This window comes from Ammospiza caudacuta, chromosome 21, assembly GCF_027887145.1.
Source record: "Ammospiza caudacuta isolate bAmmCau1 chromosome 21, bAmmCau1.pri, whole genome shotgun sequence".
Classification (NCBI taxonomy): Eukaryota; Metazoa; Chordata; class Aves; order Passeriformes; family Passerellidae; genus Ammospiza; species Ammospiza caudacuta.
The window spans coordinates 9175863-9197760 of record NC_080613.1 but is presented as its reverse complement, the minus strand read 5'-3'; the positions used below and the strand labels follow the sequence as shown (position 1 = coordinate 9197760).

The following is a 21898-nucleotide window of genomic DNA, read 5'->3' as shown; positions in this document are numbered from 1 at the left end:
TTTGGGTTATCCTTTAACTGTGTGACCTTGTCTTTCTTCTTTAATGCTTTTGGAGACTCAAGTAAGTGCAATTCCAGCCTGGGGGTTTGTCCTGGCCCCACAGCAGGCACCAAGGTACTGTGAAGCCAAGGACCTTTTCCAGCAGCTTTTCCTCCCTGATATTCCCCTGGGTGTTTGGGGGTTCTTTGTGCACTGGTGGATCTTGGACAAGCTGGGATTTAAAATATGTTGATGCTTTATGTGAGTAACTTCTGTGACCAAGACTGAGCTGTTGTGACTGCCCAAAGTAGATGTAACCTGTCTGTGCCCAGGTCTGCTGGCTCATGGGGAAAATTGGGGGAATAAATTAGATTTAGTCATCTTTTGGATCATTTCTTCCAATGTATTTCCTGACTGCTGGGAGTTTTGACAGACAAAAAGGTGCAGAGAGGGCTCAGTGACACTTTGGGTGCCTCCCACCCTGACAGGATGGAGAAAGGGAGGTGCTGGGAGCTGCCTTCAATCCAAAATTCCAATTTCCCCCAGCAGAAGATACGCCATACTGCTCCAAATCAGTGTTTTGCCAACTGGCCTTTAAAAAAAAAATACAGATTTTGTCCTCTTTTCCAAATTTCTAGAGGCAGAGTTGCCTTTTATAAAAGGATGAAATCGAAGTGCAGGTACCAAAATCCTTTTGTAAGGAGGATTTGGCCACATTTTGAGGCAGTTTTTATTGGGATTTGTTGTTAAATCCCCACCAGAACAGAGAATTTAACTGCTGTGACCAAGACTGAGCTGTTTTGGCTGCCCAAAGTAGGTGTGACCTGGCTGTGCCCAGGTCTGATGGCTCACAGGGAAAATTAGGGGAATAAATTAGATTCAGTCATCTTCTGGATCATTTCTTCCAATGTATTTCCTGGGAGTTTTGACAGGCAGAAAGGTGCAGAGATGGATGAGCTGAATGTGCTTTTTTTTCCTCAGTGAGTTTTAAGGAGTGTTTCCCCCAAAACCTCCAGAGAGATAAAACATTGGGCTTTGTGCACACCAACCCCAAAGTGAAATATCCCATTGTGTTTTCCAAGTGGAAAATGGAAACATGGAGTGTATGAACCCTGAGTTCATGAACAGAAAATAGGATTTGAGCAGAAAGGTTTTGTTGTATTTTAACTACAAATTCCCTTTTATCTGAAACACAGAATTTCACAGCCAGTGTGTAATGTGTAGTTATTTTTAACACTGAATTATTATCTTTCCATAGGCTGCTTTCATTCATTATTTACTGCAGCAAAATGTTAAGGATTTCCATGAAGTGCAGCAGTGATTTCAAAGGTTATGGGAACAAAATCTTGAATCATTAAGGAGCACCCTAAGATTAGAATCTGACTAAAAATACACTTCCCTTTCTTAAACAAACCACACAGTGCTTGCAGGTTTTATTTATACCAATATTAGTCACTGATTCATTAATATGAATCTTATTTGACTCTCCAGGAATTGCAGGGTTTTCTTCCCAGCCACAGGCAGGAGTTGTTTGGTGATGTTTTAACCCAAGGAAAACCAGTGGAGCTGGTACCAGCAGTGATATCTACAACATTTCCAGCCTGGAGGGTCTGGGGATAGAGAAGAGCCTTCAAAGAGTTCCAAATATTCCTGAAAATAGGGGTGGGGAGTAAAGCAGTGAATTACCAGCAGTGTTTGTGGGATGTTGGCAAGTCAGGAGTGATTTACAGAGCAGTTTCCTTAATGGCTTCAGGAGCGTTTTAAGCAGCCAGCAGTGAGCAGGGTTCAGACGAGCAGTTGGCTTTATGTTTTTTGTGGAATTTTATGGGTTTTATGGATTTTTGGTTTTTTTGTAAAGCAAATATTGGTTATCACAAATCCTCTTTTTGATCAGTTCAGACAAGCCCTGCCCTGCTCGAGGTGTAGCTGGGCTGTGCCTGCCCTGATTTGTGCAGAATTCACTGCCCCAAATGAGGGGGGAGCAGAGGAAATAATTTTTGCCCTGTTGATGTTTTTCCATCTCCTCTAAACCCCTCCTGTTGCTGCATCTCCTCCTGGGCAGGGGGCTGGGCTGAAGCCCTGCTTTGCTTTAAGGGGTGCCATAGATCAGCTCCCAGGCTGTCCCCATGCCCAGGGAGCACCAGGAGAGGAGGAGCTGCCACAAATCCCGAGCTCAGTGGCTGTGGGGACTCAGAGAGAGCCAGGACTGGATAAATCCAGCTGGACAAACACCTGCCACTCCTGCTGCTGCTCTGGCTCTGCAATTCCCAGTGCTGTCCCCATGGGGCCCATGTGCTCAGGTGCTTTGCCCCCATTCCCACAGCATCCCTGGCTCTGGCTCCTGGGTGGTGTTTTTGGGATGACAGGATTGAGGAGGACAGGATTTGAGATGCTCCTCACTGCTCAGGTGTGGTGGTGTTCACAGGGGTCCCAGGATGAGGGAAGAGATGAGAATGTTGACTCCATGTTTCAGAAGGCTGATTTATTATTTTATGACATATAGTAAGAGTAAATGAAATATTAAAACTATACTAAAAGAATAGAAGAAAGGATTTCATCAGAAGGCTTGAAAGAAATAGAAAGGAATGATAATAAAATCTTGTGACTGATCAGAGAGTCTGAGCCAGCTGACTGTGATTGGCCATTAATTAAAAAAAACACATGAGACCAATCAAAGATGCACCTGTTGCATTCCACAGCAACAAATAACCATTGTTTGCATTTTGTCCCTGAGGCCTCCCAGCTTCTCAGGAGGAAAAATCCTAGCAAAAGGATTTTTCATCAAATATGTCCATGACACTCTGGAGATGGAATTGAGCTCACAGGTGCTGCGTTTTCCTGTGATTGGGTTTTTACCACACTTTGTAAATATCCTGATTTGCCTTTTTAAAAATGTTTTTTGAGTGTTTTCCTTGTGGAAAGAGGAATGGCTGTGCAGGCATTGCCTCTGCAGCTCCTGCTCTGGAGCTGTTGGTGCCCAGAGCCAGCGGGTGGCTTTGTGCTGGGGGGTTTGGCACTCGCCTCCGTGGCTTGTGTCAGTGTTAAGGATGCAGCTCATTTCCAGGTGCTGGGAAATTCCAGCTTGGAATGTCAGTGCCTGATTTACCCAGGGATCTGAGCTGGGTTGATGTGTGCACTGCCTGCTTCCTGCAGGTTCTCAGGAGGGCACTTCCCTGGCAGCACCTCTCACTTAGCCCTGACTGATGAGCAGTGGGAACAGATCAGAGATCATTTAAAAGCTGATTTATGTCCTTGGTGGAACTGAAACACAAGTGCAAAACCCCTCCTGCAGTGGCACAGCTCATGTCAGAGCTGGGCTGAGGATCAGCACTGAATCCCAACCTTCCTCCTCCTCACCTCCAGCCTGATTGAAGGGATTTTATTTCCTTCTTGGCTGGTGCCTTGGTTTGAACAGACAGGTGTCTGCTAAGGAAGGCAGGAGCCTCTCTTGAAATGGAAAATGTAAATCCCTCCTTCTGAATTATTATGATTTTGAAATTAAGAGGCTCTCAGGCAAAGATACAGGAAGAGAATAAATAACAGTTCTTTAATAGGAAAAACTAAAAATACAAATGCAATAGTACAAAAAAAAAAAAAAAAAAAAAAAAGAAAACAAATGACTGTCAGGGTCAGAGCAGGAGCTGCCTCCCTGTGTGCCAGGGCGGTGTCCCAGCCCCATCCCATGGGGGCTCAGCCCTCCTGCAGTGCCAGCTGTGGCTCTGCTGCAGCAGGGATCCTGCACAAGGGGGGAGTTTTCCTCTGCAGCTCCAGGGCTGCTGCAGATGGGCCTGGGCTCCCTCTGGCCATGCAGGGCAGCAGAAAGCTGCTCCTCTGGCAATGCAGGGGGCAGAGGCTGCTGTGCTGTGCCAGGCTCAGATTGGATCCAGGCAGGAATGCTTGGCTCCTGCCCTGGGCGCAGCATCTCCCCATGGGATGCTGGCATTGGATCAGCCCTGCAGGGACACTCAGTGGCCATGGACAGCAGAGATCTCCTGGAGGGAGGGTTGGCTGTGGGAGAGAGAAAGAAACAACTGCCCCATGGACAGCAGAGAGCTGCCCCAGCTCTGACAGGTGGGGATAGAACACACAGCCCCAACCACATCTTGCATTTCCAACAGCTGGGATGGGCTCAGCACAGGCAGCAGGCACAGGCTGTGTCCATGGGAGCTGCCTGAAGATTTTCTCACTGTTTTCCTTTGGGACACTGAGCTTTGTGTCCCAGCCCTGCTGGTTCCTGTCCCATGGCAGTGGAGCACAGGATGGAGCAGGGGGTGCTTGTGCTCCTCCCTCTGCTCTTGGGTTTTAGATAAACTGGAAGTTTCAGCACGAAGTCACTTGTCTAATGAATCATTAAGGCTGATAATCACCTCAGTGCTGCCCAAAGCACAGGACAGAGGCCGGTCCCACCCCAGGACTTTCACTATGGAGTGAGGAATATTCCCTAAGGACAGAGGTGTTTGTGGCAGCATTCAGAGAGCTCAACCAGGCACAGAAAATCCCTCAGCTTTCCTGAGCCTGGCTTTGAAGAGATTTGTAGCCCAGTTGGGTTTAGCAGAGCTAAAACCCCAGGATGCCCAGCACAGGCAGCTCCATCCCTGTGAGAGCTCTGCAGAGCTTTTCCTGTGGCTTCCCATGGGAAATCCTTGGACAGGGCAGCAGGGCTGGGCAGTCAGAGGCTCTGCACATTCCTCATTCCTTCTCAAACCAAGGAAAGCTGCTGATGAGTGAGAATATTTTAATTTTTCATTATTTTGAGCTAAAGAAAGTGGTGAGTGCCCACTGTAATGGGGCTATTCATCCTTGAAGGGAGCTCTGCCTCGGGAGGAGCCTGTCCCCCCTTGAGTGTGGGATTTGAGATGAACAGGGCTCTAAGCCATTTGTCCAGGACCTTCTGGTATTATTTACATTTAGAACTGTGATTTTTATCACTTGTTTTCCTGCCATGGTGCAAATGGGGGACTCAGCTGCTGGACAACGAGTCCAGAACTTGGCAACAGGGCATAGATATTTAATTTTGGTGATCAGCTCTGATTTTGGGACTAAATGAGGTTTCTTCACATCTACCTGGGTGCTCTCATGAGGGCTTTTAGTGAATTTTTTTCTCTTTAGCAACACCAGACAGCAGCAACCTCAGTAAAGAAACAATTCCCCAGCAGAGCCCAGAGACACAAAACCGTTCTGACAGCTCCCACTGTGCCACATGAGCGTGGCTGGACGTCACCTCCCCGGGGTCTGTGCACGGTGACAGGGACAGACAGTCCCAATCAGCACCAGAACACGCAAAAGCTGCTTTTTTCCACTGCCAGGGGAGCCCAAAAATGCGTAAGGAAGCTGTGTTTGCCTCCCATGTGGGTTCTGCTCCCTCCAGCTGCACAGCTCAGCCTGAAGTGTGGGGAATGGAGGTGTCAGAGCAGGCTGGGAGGAGGGAAATGCCTTCCCTGGTTTTGCTAGAAAAAGTTTCATTAAGGAGGTGCTGAGCCTCCATGAGGTTAAATCCAGAACTCACCCTGGCAGCCAGTGGAAAGTGGAGTTTGGCTTGAAGTTTTTAGGAGAAAAAGAAAAAGTTGTCCCTTCACAACCTTCAAACCCTGGTTGTTTTTATGGTCACTTTGAATGTGGTGGTGAGAACCCAAATGCTGTGCTGAAAAAATCCAAGCGTTCAGGCCATGCCAGAGGAGGTGTCCTGGCCACAAGAGGTGACAGAGATGAGCAGGTGTCTCCAGGTGGTTCCATCTCATCTTCATGTTGGGATACTGAGATGGGGAAGGCTCTGGAGGGCCCATGAGGAGCAGCTGAGGGCTCTGGGGTTGCTCAGCTGGAGCAGAGTGAGGGCAGAGCTCCCCGGGGCTGCAGCTCCTCCCGAGGGGCAGCTCCCATCTCTGCTCTGGGCCAGGGACAGGAGCCAGGGCACGGCTGGGGCTGGGCCAGGGCAGCTCAGGCTGAGCTCAGGGCAAGGCTCTGCCCCCAGAGGGTGCTGGCACTGCCCAGGCTGCCCAGGGAATGGGCACGGCCCCGAGGCTGCCAGAGCTCCAGGAGCCTTTGGGCAGCGCTGCCAGGGGTGCCCAGGGTGGGGCTGCTGGGGGGGCTGGGCAGGGACAGGGGCTGGGCTGGGGGATCCTGGTGGGTCCCTCCTGCTCAGGATCTTTCATGGATCTCTGTGTGACTCTCCCACTTTTCCTGGTGCACAGGACAGTTTTCCTTTCCTACTTTGACTTTTCCTTTCTCCATTGATGTGTGGGCTGGCTGGTCCATGCTCACCTGGAAGGATGCTGTGGATTTAGAGCAGTTTTAAACCTGTTCCTGAGCCAGCAGGGCAGCACAGCTGGAAAACAAGCCCTGGGGCTGGCTGGAAGGGGAAGGGGCTGGTGCATCCTCAGGGACAGGTTTGATTTTCCCTGCTGCTCCTGCTGATCTAACTTCTCTTGCTCACCACTAATTTCCTCATCCAGATATTTCCAGGTGGGGAGAAAATGCTGCTAATTTTGGGAAGCTTTGCGGGCTGTTCCAAGGCTCTGGCTGGGGTGTGTGATTTTTGTGTGCTGACGTTTTAATCCTTCAGACTATTCCCGAGGCTTCCACATTTCTGAAACACAGAATAACTCCTTTCCAGAGGGCTGATCTCATAGTGTGTGGGCAAACTAACACGGATGATCCTGCTGGCTTTCCTGCTTATGTTCTCTCTCCATCCCTGTTACTCCTTTGGTTTTACCCTCTAATTCCCCACTTCAGCTGAAAATTCCCTTTTTTTTAGTTGGCATTTAGGGAATTGGCGCGAAGTTGGGTGCTGACTTATCACCTTTCTCCCGCCCTTAGCAAGCAGCAGAATTCCTCCAAATCCAAGTCGGTTTGGGAGCAGAGGACGAGCCAGATCCGGATGCACAACTTCCGAGCCAGCTGCGAGGCGCTGTACAACGAGCTGGACCCTGAGGAGCGCGTCCGCTACGCCACCACCCTGCACATCCGTCCCGACATGAAAACCCACCTGGACCGGCCGCTGGTCGTGGAGCCCCGCAGCGAGGGCAGGAACAACCTCACCAAGCTGAGCCCCGTGGATGTCCAGGAGGTGGTGGAGCACCCCAAACCCACCTCTGCCGATGGGGCAGAAGCGCCAAGGAAGCACCACCGGCATCGGGAGAAGGAGAAGCTGGGAGAGCAGGAGAAGGGAGATGTCACCAAGGAGGAGAGCGGCGAAGCCGGGGCTGGCACCAAGGAGGAGCGGCACCGGCAGCACCGGAGCCGCAGCAAGGAGGTGGAAGGGGGCAGCAAGGAAGGGAAGAGCGACCGTACCAGGGGGCAGGAAGGGGGCAAGAGGCACCACCGGCGGGGCTCGGTGGACGAAGGGGGTGAGAAGGAGCACCGCAGGCACCGCAGCCACCGGCACTCCTCCGACCGGCCCAGCAAGGAGGGCAACGGCACCGCCAACGGCGCCCGCGGCGAGCGGCGCTCCCGGCACCGCGGAGGGTCCCGCTCCGGGAACAGGGATGGAGAGCCCGGCGCCAAGGGGGACAGCGGAGAGGAGCCCCACCGGCGGCACCGGCTCAGGAACAGGGCCCTGTCCACCTATGAGTCCGTGGAGAAGGACAGCGGGGAGAAGGAGGGGGAGGCTGGCGAGAAGGAGCACCGCAATCACCAGCCCAAGTGAGTGGGTGCTGCCAGGCCCCGCCTGGGTCGGTTCAGGGGTCACAAAGCCCCAGATGTGTTCCAGGAAATCCCTTATGGCCTCCCCGTGGCATTCCCTGCTGTCCCTCTGCCCACATCAGCTACCACCACAACCTGCAGTGGGGGAGCGTCAGGGGGTAGGACAGTGGGGACAGACGGAGACGAGAGATCTCTGGAGCCAGGTCTGGAACTTGGGGTTTATTGCAAAGGGCCTGGGTGCAGGGCCCTGCTGGGAGCTGCCAAACACAGCTCAGAGCAGGAATGAGAGAAGAGAGGGGGAGAGAGGATGAGAGGGTGAGAGTGTAGAAGGGTAAGAGAGCAAAGTTCCCATTACAATACAATAAATGTTCTTCTGTGTTGAATATTCTAATTCTCACTAACCAATCTAGTACAAGATACAAATCCTATAGCATTTCCATACAGCCTATAAGAATCATTACATTACCACACTGTGTTACATTTTAAACCCTAAAAACTCCTCTTTGGGCCCCTTCTGCCAAGCTGTAGGGTCTGCTCTGACCCTTGGGCCTGTCTGCAAGCAGAGGGTGTTGTTCCATCAAAAGGGGATCACCTTCAGCCGGCCACACCATTGTTTTCCAGTTGTTCAGTAACTGAGGGATCTCAAAGCTTGCTTTCATTTCAATCTCACTTATAGTTTCTATATTCTCAAAATCTTTTTCCAGGCAATCATATTTATCAGGCTTTCCTGTTTCATCTTCCCCAACACTGCAGTTCTGTTTTGCCTCAGTCAGCAGTGACAGAGGCTCCCAAAGACGATTTTGGTTCATAAAACAGCTCAGGTTTAAGGCAGAAAATATTCTTGCTGTAAACACCAACAGACCCTGTAGGACACCAAGTGGAGCAGAGAATTTCCCAGCTTCTGAAGGGAAATTTCCTTCCTTCTGAAGGAAGCTCCTGAGGGACATCTATTTAAATTTCAGCCAGCCTTGCTTACAGCCCTTTGATTTTCATTTTTAATGGGGAGCCTTCAGCTGCACCACCAGTTGTTCCAGCACATGGCCTCTTCCATTAAGAGCAACGATGGCCCCTATTTGCTTTAATTCTTATGTAAGTCAAGTGAGAAAAGCAGCCCTGGTGAAGCATTTGGAGTAGTTAATAAAGAAGGATAGATTGCCTTTTCAGCTTTATTAGTCTGATGGAAAAGAAATTGCACTGGGATTCTTTAGAATAGAGTTCATGTCACCATGGAGAGCCGTGAGTGGCACTGAGATAATAATTTTCCTGTCTAAATTATCTTCCTTTCAGCTGAATTTCCAAACACTCTGCCTGCTGTTCAGCGTGCTCATGTGCACAGGCTCACTTTCCTCCTCACTGGAGCAGAGCTGCTGCTGCTGCAGAGGAGAGCAGGAGCCATTTAGCTGCTGATTGCCACGTTCCAGAATGGTTCCAAAACCGTTCCAAAAACGGGAAAAGAGAATCAGCACAATTAAATAAGGCCTGGGGAGATCATTAAGGAGCAGTGTGTGAGGATTCATCCAGCAGCTGCTCTGGGGAGTGGCTCCTGGCACTGCTACATGGTCCTGGCTTGGGAGCATCATTAAAGTGACCCTAGGGATGTCCAGTGCCACAGTCCCCTCCTAATGTCGGGATTGGGGTTTGGCCTGGGATGTCTTGGAGAGAAAGATCCCAAATTTTGCTGTCAGAGGTTGTCCTGTATCAATGCAGGGAGCCCCCAGCCAGGGAATAATGTGCTCTGGCTCCATGATTCAGAAGGCTGAATAATTGCTTTATTAAGCTATATTATATTACATACTAAAGAGATACTATACTATACTATGCTATGCTACAGTATATACTATACTATACTATACGGATTCTACAAAGATACTAAAGAAATACCCATAACTGTCTGCAGAGACAGCCAGGACACAGTTTTGACCCAACTGGCCAAGGAATCAAAGCAACCCTCACTGGTGTCCAATTAACAAATCACTTTGAGTAAACAATCTCCATGACACATTCCACATGTGCCAAACAACAAGCGCAGCAAATAGAGATGAGAATTGTTTTCTCTTCTTCTCTGAGGTTCTCACTGCCTTCCCCAGGAAAAATCCTGGGCGAGAGAATTATGTCTCTCTCTGCTCAGAGAATGTGAGCACCACAGTCCTGCAAGGGATTTCCATGGAGGAAACAAACCCAGCACGAGGTGCAGCATCAGGGATCTGAACCTCTCCCGGGCCATGTTGAACAAATCCTGCTTTTTCCTAGGGAGAACCAGTGTGAGCTGGAGGCCAGTGGCAGTGGCAGTGGGCCTGGCAGTGTCCCTGTGCACACCCTGCCCAGCACTTACCTGCAGAAGGTGCCTGAGCAGCCGGAGGATGCCGACAACCAGAAGAACGTGACCAGGATGATTCAGCCCCCCCTGGACAAAACCACCACTGTGAACATCCCTGTCACCATCACTGCCCCTCCAGGGGAAACCACTGTCATCCCAAGTGAGTGCCTCTGTCCCCTGCTTTTCCTGCTGTGGAATTGCCAGGAAATCCAAATCTCCAAGAAGTGAGGGGGGCTTTCCTGGGATCTGCCATCCTTGAGAGAGGCAGCCAGGGAACTTTGTGATAGAGGAGCTGTAATTGCCACATGGACTGCAGGAACTCAGCAAGGGTTCCTGGTGGCTCTGGAAAACACCTGAGACTCCCTGGAGATGGCTCAGCCAGGCCACACCCTGTGTGTAAGGGAGAGGTGAGGGAGCAGGGAGAGCAAAATCCATGTGTGACCCTGCTGCTGGGAATCCTGTGACGTTCCAGAGCCTTTTACAATCCTCTTGGAGCAGATCCACCCTCCCTGTCCTTCTCCAGAGCTCTCTGCCTTGGGTCTATCAGCACAGATTTAGAGATGGTTCCAAGATGATCCTTGTGCCCAGCCAGCACCAGGCTGTTCCCACCACCTTGGTGCTGATCCCTGGCAGGGTGGGAACAGCCTGGAGAAGTGTGGAGAGCTCAGGAGAATCCCAGAGGGAAATCCAAGAGGTCCACATTAAACCTCAGGCTGTCAGGACTCTGCTTTCCAAGATCTGGCAGGGCCCCTGTGGTTTTTCACTGTGTTGTCAGCTGCAAGATTTGTCTTCTATTTTTTTATTAGTATTCCTTCTTCTTTCTCCTTTTTTCCCCCTCTTCAATGGTTATTTTCCTATATTGCAATGCTGACTTCCTGTCAATCACAATTTATCAGCCTCTCCCTTTCTTGGCCATTTCCTCTGGATCTGACTGGAGATCCAATAAGGAGTTTATTGAACATGTCACTCAAACACAAAGAAATGTCATTTTCTTGCAAAATAAAATAAAAAGTAATAACAGCCCTGCACTGAATGCATTCCAAAGGGTGGGATTGTTGGACTTTAGGTCCTGGGAAATAAGGGCCTTTACACATGTCTAAGAAGAGACTTTGCAGCATAGAATGTTACCTAGTTCATAGATGGGAAATTATCTTCAGTAAATTATCCCATAAACCCCCTGCAAGGGAAGTCAGGGTGAGAATTGTAGAATTTCTAACCTTTGGGAGGGAGGTTGGGAACAATCTCAGAGAAGGAGATCCCAAAACCTGCTGCAGGATGGAGCTGCTCACCTTTGCCTGTGGGGAACTCTGACCAAACCAAGGTGCACGATGCAGGCACAGCTCTGGAGAGTCCAAGAAGTCCTTTCCATGTTTCTTTTCCTATTTCTGGGAAGTTCAGAAATCTCAGCCTTCAGATTATTAAACCTCTTCCGTGAATCTGCTCTTTCATGTGTTCCAAAGCCAGTTGTGCTCCTGCTCCACGGGAAAAAACCGAATTACGAGGCTGGTCAGACTTCCTTTTGATTTTATTTCAAAGATCCCGAGCTGATCCCTCTCCCTAAGAATTTGTGCTCCTTGGGATGGGTTTTCCAGCCCCAGTTTGGCAGCTCTGGGATAAATCAGCTCATGGTTTAATTTCCTGGCTGTTCTGCTCGGTGCTCAGCAGCAGTGAGGGGCAGGGAGTGATAACGATCCGATGATTGTTCATCCCATTTAATCAGCACTTCCCAAGGCTGTTTGCTCTCCCAGCTGCACTGCTGCCATTTCCAGCTGTTCCAGGCAGCAGGAAGCCTGCTAATCCATTTTTAACCCTCTCCTTTGTGTTCTCCCTGAATTCCCATTTCCAGTGAACAACGTGGAGTTTGAAAGCAAAACGGAGGAGAAGAAAGACGTCGATGACCTGACCAAAAATGGGCCTAAACCAATCCTGCCTTACAGCTCCATGTTCATCCTCAGCCCCACAAACCCGTAAGTTCCTTCAACACCAATCATGGGCTCCAGGTGCTTCAGAGCAATAACATGAGTGGGATTTTCATCTCTGAAAACACACTGGGGCATTAAATAAAAGCCTATTTCTGTGGGTCAGATGCTGTTGTTCTGTTAGTTTTCCTGGAGGGATAAATTATCAGGACAGGGAAAATAAAATGCTTTGGGCAGACTCTGTTGGTTTAGATCCCAAAAGTGAGAGCACAGATACTGTTGGGAAAAGATTTTATCAGGAACAACAGGTTGAGGAATATTCCCTCACTGTTGGGAAAAGATTTTATCAGGAACAACAGGTTGGGGAATATTCCTTCACTGTTGGGAAAAGATTTTATCAGGATTAGCAGGTTGAGAAATATTTGGATTAGCAGGTTGAGGAATATTTGGATACCAGCAGATTCCTGCAGGTTCCTGAGCTGGAATTCCTGTTCTTTCCATAAAGTGGTTTGCATCACTGCAAACTTTGAACTTCTGAGAAAACCCGGATACTTTTTATTTGTCAAGGCTGAGAGTGGGATCTGCTGGGGTTGGGGCATTTCTTCCCCTTCAGGCAGTGCTGCCTCCTGGGGAGCTTTGGACTCCAAGCTGGGAATTCTGAATCTGTTCCTCTGCAGGGCTGTGGGGTTGGAATTATTGTGGCATGAAGGGTGTGAGTCAGTTTGAGCATTTTAAGGGAGGGTTTCTGGGACTTCTGGAGATCCCCTCAGAGCAGAGGTTTCTCTCTGGCTCAGGTACACTTGTACTTGGAATTTCTCTCTGTCCAGATACCAAAGGGGAGCTCAGGCCCTTCTTTGGCAGCTGGATTGAAGAGAAGGATGAGTTCTCCTCCTGCTGCTGAGGGCTGTGACATCCTGCGCAGTCCTGGAACAAAACAGGCTCTGAGTTCTCAGATTTGACATCCAAAAAGCCCCTGTGGTACCCCTGGACCCTGGGCAGGCTGAACAGCACATCCCAGAATCCCAGAATCTCCTGACTGAGCTGGCAGGGACCCACCAGGATCATTGATCTGGCTCCTGGCCCTGCACAGACACCCCAACAATCCCACCCTGGCCATCCCAGATTGTCCAAATGCTCCTGGAGCTCTGGCAGCCCTGGGACCATCACCTGGGGAGCCAGATTACGATTATGGAGTTTGGCCTGTCTGGATAGATAAGGAAACATAGGGGGATACAGTATGAAGGTGGTAGAGAATGTAATCTTATCCCAAAGAGTTGCAGTTGAACTGATTACTAAAAATTAAGAGCAGGCCTAATGTTAACAGGCCACACCTGTAGAAAATAAGAACAGTGGTATAAAAGAGTGGATTGGTGGGATCAGGAGTCAGATGGCTGCTGTAAGGACCAAGAACAGTCAGTGCTTAGAGGAACTGCTAACAGAAAACATTGAGGAGGTATGAAACTCTGGCAGTATGGAATCCTTGCACTATGATGATAATAGAACTCTTGATAGATAAGACAGCAAGGAAATGGTATTTCCCTAATATTTGGTCTTCTTGCTGTGAAGTGACCACCAAAAATGAGCTGGGAAAGATGTGCCAAGGCAGCAGGGCTGGGTGGGGAGTGAGAGGTGCTGGGGCCAAGGCTCTGAGCTGAGGGCTGGGCAGGCACAGAAGCAGCAAAATTTCCTTGTGTCTTATGGCTGCTTCTTTTCTCTGCCTTCATCCCAGTTAGGACCTTCTGAGCCTCAGAGTCCAGGATCTGGGGGTTCTTTCAGTTTCTTTGTTGTTTCAGCTTCCTTCAGCTTTCACTTCCCCCCCAGGAATAAAAAGAAAAAAAGAGCTGTGCTGAAAGACAATTGGAAAAACAAAGTTCACTAGCAGAAAAAATGTGTTACAAGCGATCCTGGGGGGAATACCAAGCCAAAGCTCAAACTGCAGGAATGTCAGCAGCTTGTTTGTCCTGTGGGCAAGGTGCAGAGCCAGCTGCATCCCCCAGGGGTTCTGGCTGCTGGGAACAGAGCTGAGAGCTCTTTCTGGGGTCAGAAGCTTTTCCCCACTCCAGTGCTGCCTCCTCCCTTCCAAGCCCTGCTGGGATCCATGACCCAGGTGCTGCCAGAGGGGAAAACAGCTCAGGGAAGCAGAAATAAATTCCTTTTTTCCCCAAGTGGCACCACCCTGTTAGAGCACACAGGGCTGTGAAGTGATTTCTCAAGCCCCACTGGCAGTTCACAAATGCTCCCACATCTCACTGCTGGTTATGAACAGTGAGGGGCTAAAAATAGGGGCTTGTTACTGCTTTGATGAATTGAGTTTGATGCAGGAATTATGGCTCCAAATGGTATTGGAAATGTTGCCTTTCACTTCTGTGGCTTCTCAGGGCATGGAGATGATCATCTTCTCCTGGCAGATTGAAAACCACAGTTAAGGGGTCCACAAAAGCACTTTTCTCCAGGTTATTTTCTATCACATTTGCTTCCCTGGTATTTGGAACTCTTTTCCACTCTGAATCCATTAGCAAGCCAAAGAAAAGGAGTATGTAAGTAGATGTGAAAAATAGACTTTAATTCTCACTGCTCAGATATTTGCTTAGAGAAAATGGGATAGAGGAGCTGAAATACATTCTCAGATAACAAAGTTGTTGGCAAGTTAAATCTATAATTTGATTCTCAGGCTAAGTCCTTTATTCAGCTGACAAATATGGTGCAAATGCAGAGCTCTGTGTGCAATTAAGGATTTGGGAATTGTGGTCAGAAGGAATTATTAGCTGCAATTTGTGAAGACTTTTGGATTGCTTAGAAATGGGAGCATTTACCATTTTCCTTGGACACAATTTGTGAATAAAAAGATTAGGTGGAAGTAATCAAATCTATTCCTGTAAAGTATTTGTGCTGTAAAGTGAGAGTTGGAGTAAAGTGCAAGCAGAGAGAAATTGGTGGGAGGAACACTCAGAGCCACAGAGGCAGATTCAGCTGAGAGTCTCAATATTTTAAAGGGATTAGTTGACACTAAAAGGATTTCAAACCTTGTTTTGAGCTCACGGGGCGTTAACCTGGCAGTTCAGAGGGAGAAGGACGGGGGAGTGCCATTGCAGAATTGAGTGTGGATGCTTGAAAGCTCTCAGTGCTCTTTTGACAGATGGGTGGAGAGATAAATAGATAGAGAAATAACTAGATAGGGAGATAAATAGATCAAGAGATAAGGAGATGAATGGATGTTGCTGCCTTGCAGAGATCAGTGCAAAGATGTTGAACTCCCTTATTTATCTCTCACCACAGATCTGATGCAAACTGGAATTTCTAGCCTGTTTTTTAATTTCCTTCCCATTATTAGGAAAATTAATCCACAAACACCAGAGCTTTATGTCCAAAAAGGAGACAGAGAGGTCTTTTCTGGCTTTATTTGAATAAAGCGAGAGGCCATGGGGCATTCCCCTGGGATCTCTCAAATTTTTGGAGGACACAGCCTCCTTTTTATCCCAATTTCCCAGCCACATTTCCCTTCTCTCTTTCCCCCTCTGTACTTGAGAGGTACAGACTTCCCAATACACCTGATACTGAAGATTCCCCTCTAATGTACAACTCTCACTTTTAATTTTTAATTCTTATGGAATTTAGGGGTTTTTCCCCATTGACTGAGCTACTTGAGAGGTACAGACTTCCAGAACACCTGATCCCAAAGATTTCCCTCTAATGTATAACCCTTCCTTTTAATTTTTAAATATTACTGAATTTAGGGGGTTTTCCCCATTCCTTCTCTCATCTTTCAATGTCTAATTTCATTTATCAGCAAATCTAAAGTTTATTTGTAAAAGCAAATATCTTTTTCCATTCATCAATCAGTGGAATCCTTCCCAGTGCTATTTTATCTCCCAGCAGACCCACAGCTTGTTTGTGGATACAAATCCAGCTATTCCTCTCCCCATGATCACAGCAGGAGTCCCGGATGTGCTGCCCCTGCTGGGTTTGTGGCATTGTCCCCTCCCTGTGACCCCTGGTGTGCTCCTGTCCCCGCAGGATCCGCCGCCTGTTCCACTACATCGTCAACCTGCGCTACTTCGAGATGGTGATCCTGATCGTCATCGCCCTCAGCAGCATCGCCCTGGCTGCAGAGGACCCTGTGCAGGCCGAGTCTCCCAGGAATGACGTGAGTGCCACCCAAAATTCACAGAATTCAGGTGCTTTTTCTCCTCCCAAATTTCCCGGAATCCAAGTGCTTCCCGCTTCCCGAAATGCCCAGAATCCAAGTGCTGTTCTCCTCCCAGAATGCCCAGAATTCAGGTGCTTTTCTCCTCCCAGAATCCCAAGTGCTTTTCTCCTCCCAAAAAGCCCAGAACTCAGGTGCTTTTCTCCTCCCAGAACTCAGGTGCTTTTCTCCTCTCAAAATGCCCAGAATTCAGGTGCTGTTCTCCTCCCAAAATTCCCAGAATCCAGGTAGCCTTCTCCTCCCAAAATTCACGGAATTCAGGTGGTTTATCTCTTCCCAAAATTCCCAGAATCCAGGTGCTTTTTCTCCTCCCAAAATGCCCAGAATGCAGGTGCTTTTCTCCACCCAAAATGCTCAGAATCTACTCAGAATCTAGGTGCTTTTCTCCTCCCAAAATGCCCAGAATCCAGGTGCTGTTCTTCTCCCAAAATTCCCAGAATCCAGGTGTTTTTCTTCTCCCAGAATTCAGGTGCTTTTCCTCCTCCCAAAATGCCCAGAATCCAGGTGCTTTTCTCCTCCCAAAATGCCCAGAATGCAGGCGCTTTTCTCTGCCCAAAATGCTCAGAATCTAGGTGCTTTTCTCCTCCCAAAATTCCCAGAATTCAGGTGCTTTTCTCCTCCCAAAATTCCCAGAATTCAGGTGCTGTTCTCCTCCCGTCTCACGGCCGTTCCCATCTCTGCAGGTGCTGGCCATGCAGAATTAGAGCTGCCTTTGGGAACACACTCCAGTTATCTTTGTTTCACTGTCAAAATGCTCAAATTCCTGCCCCTTTCTGCTGCTTCAGCCACATCTGAGCCTGAGAGCTTGGAAATCAGGGGTTATGTGGCAAAGCTGGCACCCCATTCCACAGAGGGAAAGGATCCTAAGGACCTTGAAGATCCTTAGGAAAGGATGTTCAAACATTTCATTTTGAAACACCCTTTTGCCTTGGTAAACCTGCCAGAAATGCAGGTGCACTGGAGCCAGCTTTGGGTGCAGTGTGGCAAGGACTGGGAAAATGCTGCTTTAAATCAGATTATTCAGGTTTGTGCCTAAATTATCTGCAACCCTCCCACCAGATGATTTTTGTCCATCCCAGCAGACAGACCATTGCTGGATGAGGTATTTTACTCCTTGCTCATGTGCACGTTATTTCAGTGTGTGGCCTTCCCTAACACACATTTTTCCTTCCTACTTAGGCTCTGAAATACCTGGATTATATATTTACAGGAGTCTTCACCTTTGAGATGGTGATCAAGGTAAGAACTTTTCCAACTTTTCTCACTTCCTCTTTCAGATTTATTTGTGAGAAGCTGGAACAGGACAGAGGTGGGGAGGATGGAGTTGGGAGCAGTTCTCAATCAGATGCAGCAGCTCTCCTGGCTTAAATCTCATATTTTATGGAGGAAAATCAGGATATCTTTAGGAGCTGTGGCTGTGTAAGAGGATAAAATCTGTGAAGAACCAGGAGCTGACAGACCTTGCTGAGACACTCCTGATTCTCCCCTTTGGAAGGAATATTAATAACAACTGATTCTTGGTTTGTCATGTTTCAAAAAGCTGAGAATTTATCTTTTGCTCAGTAGGGTGACAGGTTTTGCCAAGACTATGGGGCAGTAACTTCCCAGAGAGCAAAATTCCATAAAACCAGGGTTCAGTGCTGGGGTAAGGCAGGAATTGGGTTTTCCTGTCAGAGCAAGATGCAAAAGAGATGCAGAATAAAACCAGATTAATGCATGTGCGTGGAAAAAAATCCTAGGGAGCAGTAAGAGCTCTCATTTCTACAGCTTTAGGTTGTGGTTTGTTAATTTGAGCTTCATTTTGGGACAGTTTTCTTGCCTGTTAGAGAGGAGCAGCTTGGCTGAGTATCTCAGCAATTTCTGAAGGGTGCTTTGATCCAGAACCTTCTCCTGCCCCTTGGCAGGGTGGATTTGGGCCATGTTTAATTAGAACTCTTCCTTTGCTGGGTTTTCTCTGCAGATGATTGACCTGGGGCTGCTGCTCCACCCTGGCTCCTACTTCCGTGACCTGTGGAACATTCTGGACTTCATTGTGGTCAGTGGGGCCCTGGTGGCTTTTGCCTTCTCGTAAGTTCATTTTCCTCCAAATTCCCAAATTCCAGAGAATAAGTGACAGAGGGGGCAGGAGGCTGTGTGATGTTTGTGGCTCCATTCCTCAGTGAAATGTTCAGTTCCTGCCCTTTTCCCAGGGGGTGGGAAGAAAAGAATAAACCCAGCTATATTTGTGTTGTGGAATCTGGAGAAAATCCTGCCAGCTTTAGGCTGAGTCCATTCACTGCTCATTCAAACACCAAGCCAAGATTTTTGTGACTCTTTGGCCAATTCTTTTCAGGAACTCTCACTGTAACACTTTGTGGCAGTCCAGTGTCTCCAGTCAGTGATCGTGAGAATCTTGAAGTGTTTTGAGAAAACAGTTTAAGAAATCAGCTGATAACTCTGTCAACTCTTGGCAAACCCTTCTTTCCAGAATTGTGGATATTTATTCTGGCTCACAAACCTTTGCTATTTCTCTCCTTTTCTCTCCTCTCTCTGTTCTTCCACTGAGTTTCACTCCCTCCCTCAAACCCAGCTCTGTATTTTTGCCTTTAAATAACACCCCACGTTCTTCTTTCATGTCATGGAGGATTTTAAGCAACAAACACAGAGAAATAACTCCTTAAAAATTAAGATTAACTTCTCATCCGAGCCTTTTTCCTTGGAAACAACCAGAGGAAGAGCAATGCAGCTCCTTCCATCCTTCAGGAGCCGAGCTGGAGAATGGGAAGAAATTTTCCACTCGGATTGTTGGATTTGCAAATCCTTTGCTGAGAAACAATGGGAGAGACCTGGAAGCAGGCAGAGGGACCTGACCAGTTTAATCTTCTGCTAAATTAGCCCCGAGCAATTAGGGAAATGTTCAGCAGCCCCGCACTGCCCGGTTTGTGACACCCTGATTAGAGGAGAGGAAATTGTTTCACTTGCTAAAGAGAATTAGCAGCTAATGAGAAAAGCGTCCACCTTTGTCAGGGAGCCACGGAGCGTGCCTGGGCTGCTTTAGACTGGCAGAAATTTTTAAAGCAGAGCCAAATCCCTGCTCCTCTCTCAGCTCTGCACAAAAAAAAAAAAAAATGCACAAAATGTTGCCTTTCTGGTAAAAAATTCCTCAGCAGTTTTTTGTTTTCTGAGGCGTCAAAATTGCTGTCACATCCAGGCTGTGAGATTTGTGGTTTAGATCTGCTTTTTTTTTCAGTGCAAATACAAATAAATACAAATAAACCCTCTAAGTTAAATTGACCAAAAAGTGGACAGGATCAATATTTGAAGAGACAGGATTGATATTTTAGGTGTGATTTTTGGAGATATTGAAAGCTGGGCTGTGCCGGATCCTTCACCAAATTAGTCAGGTGTTGGAAAAAATTATATCCAACATACTGCTTTCAAAGGGGTGATGCCCTCCTCTCTTTAAACATTTTGTCCCTCATTAAAAATCAGATTTTTGGAGGAGCTGACTGCTCTGTCCTAAGCAAAATTATCTTGGTGAATGTACTGTTCACCTAAAATTTAATATCCAAAGCCAAGCTGCTTTTTTAGCTTCACTACACATGTGTGGGGTTTTATTTCCCTGCACATTAAATATATCTGTGGAACATCTTTCAGAACTAGACTGACTTAAGCCAGACTGAGTTAATCAAAAATTTAACTTTAAAAAGCCATGTAGCAACATGAGAATTTAACAAAGCTCCTCTGAGTTGAAGAGAGGTAGAGAAGTAAAATAATCACAAAAAACAACACAACCCAAAGTCTGCAGTTCCATGAGAATTTCCCTTTTCCATCAGGAATTCAAATTTCTAAGGGTGATGGGAGAAGGGGCATTTTGGGAGCCCTTCAGAGCAGCTCCCTGTGCTGTGAGAACAAACCTCAGGCTCTGCCTTTAAAACATCTTCTCTTTGAACACCATCTTCTTTTGAGGGAGATTTTCCTTGCTTGAGTTATGGATTAAAATGAATAATTTTTAATCTTTCCGAGGCTTTTCATGCTCAGGTTTTCTTCTGTTGCTGATGTTGCGCCATGAATATCTAACAGCACCTCATCAGCCTCCAAATAAATTACTTGTACATCCCCTGCCTGTGCTTTGTAATAGGTGCCCCAAGCTGCTTTTATTTTCCACTGTGAGTGAGTCTTGAGCAGGGTTTTACAGCCAGGGACTGCATAAACCATGCCTAGTTACTGTCTCCCAGATTAAAGTCAGACAAGCTTATTTGTAACACTTGGGAAAATTTGAATTTCTTCTGTGATTTTTCTGCTTTCTGTAAGCCCTGCTCCCCATCCCTGTTCCAGCAGGCAACATCCAATCCAGGGAATGCCTGCAGCCTCCCTGATGAGCCCCAAAGCTGGAAAATCAGTCATTTGTAGGAAATGGCTTTTTTCTGAGTCCTGACAGGGTGGAGAGTTGTGACTTAGGCCCAGCTCCTGGTTTGGTTAAACCAGATGGACACACAGAGGCGGCTGAATGTTGATAATCCCAAAAAGGAGCTCCTGGAGTCTCTTTGTTGTTCAATCAGTTGGGTTTTTCCAGCAAATCCTTCAGCCTTGTCACCCTCCTCAGTGTCACTAAAAATGGGATTTAATGTGGCTGTCACCACTTTGTTTGCAAGAACCCACAACTGCCACGTGCAAGGTGGGGTTTAATTCATGTTTTTGGCTTCTTGCTGTCCACTGAAGGTGATGTGAACGAATTTCTTACTGAATTAACCCATCCGCTAAAAACCCAGGAATAACAAAGCTCCCTGAAATGCTCTCCTCTGGAATATTGCAGCAGCCTTTGTTAATTTAAGCATTTGAGATGGTATCAGTCACTTGTACAAGATTGATAAAATCCAGCTCTCAAAGCAGCTGTGGGTTTTCTTTCTGCCTGCAGCTCTTTAGAAGCAGCTCTGTGGTTAGAAAAATAAAAAATAAATTTCAAACAACACCCCCGGAGTGATGCTGGGAACAACAATATGATGCTGATAATAATAAACTAATGTTTTCCCATTCAGCAAAGCATTTCAAAGAGAAATCCCTTTCTTTTTCTGGAGATAAACATGCCACAAACACCCAGACATGTTTGAGTCCTTAGGGAAAAGGAAGCAAACAAAAAACCCATGGAAGCTTGTCACCAAAATCTCTCAGCCCCAGGTGCAGAATGTACTTGGGAGGAACAGCTGAGGGAGAGAAGCAAAAATTTGGCCTGGAAAAAATTGGAACAGAGATGCCCAGAATTTCAGGATGTTCTTGGAAAAAACAAATAATTGAGGTTATCCCTCCCAAAGTGGGAGAGATGTGGAGGTGTTTTTCCCAGTGGAAGGGCTGATCCAGCAGGGAATGTGTATTGTATTTGCAGGGACAGGCAGGAATGATGAATCTGATGTTCTCACAGGACTAACTGATTATTTTATTATACCATATTATTTTAAAGAATACTAAACTAAAGAATACAGAAGGGATCCTTACAGAATACTAAAAAGATAATAATGAAACTCGTGACTCTTTCCAGAGTCCTGACACAGCTTGGCCCTGATTGGCCAAAGAGTGAAAACAACTCCCAGCAGAATGCAATGGAACAATCACCTGTGGGTAAACAATCTCCAAACACATTGCACATGAGCACAACACAGGAGAAGCAAATGAGATAAAAATTGTTTTCCTTTTTCTCTGAGGCTGCTCTGCTTCCCAGGAGAAGAACCCTGGGTGAAGGGATTTTCCAGAGGATATGAATGTGACAAATATGGGATTTCTGTGCAGTGCCCTCCCTTCCCCGCTGGTTTATCCCGTGGGCTTGGTGGGAGTGGGCCAGGGGCTGGGGGATCTCTCTGATGTTTC

The 21898-nt window shown here is 47.4% G+C and overlaps 1 protein-coding gene across 1 annotated transcript in view; it reads left to right on the top strand.

Annotated features, from left to right (window-relative positions):
• Positions 1–21898, top strand: part of LOC131566863 (voltage-dependent N-type calcium channel subunit alpha-1B-like) — a 317557-nt gene that overhangs the window by 230806 nt on the left and 64853 nt on the right. Inside the window, exons 21-26 of the mRNA XM_058818307.1 lie at positions 6793–7617; positions 9868–10094; positions 11781–11901; positions 15868–15997; positions 17237–17296; positions 18018–18124. Of these exons, the coding sequence (XP_058674290.1) occupies positions 6793–7617; positions 9868–10094; positions 11781–11901; positions 15868–15997; positions 17237–17296; positions 18018–18124 (1470 nt within the window). The remainder of the gene's footprint in view (positions 1–6792; positions 7618–9867; positions 10095–11780; positions 11902–15867; positions 15998–17236; positions 17297–18017; positions 18125–21898) is intronic.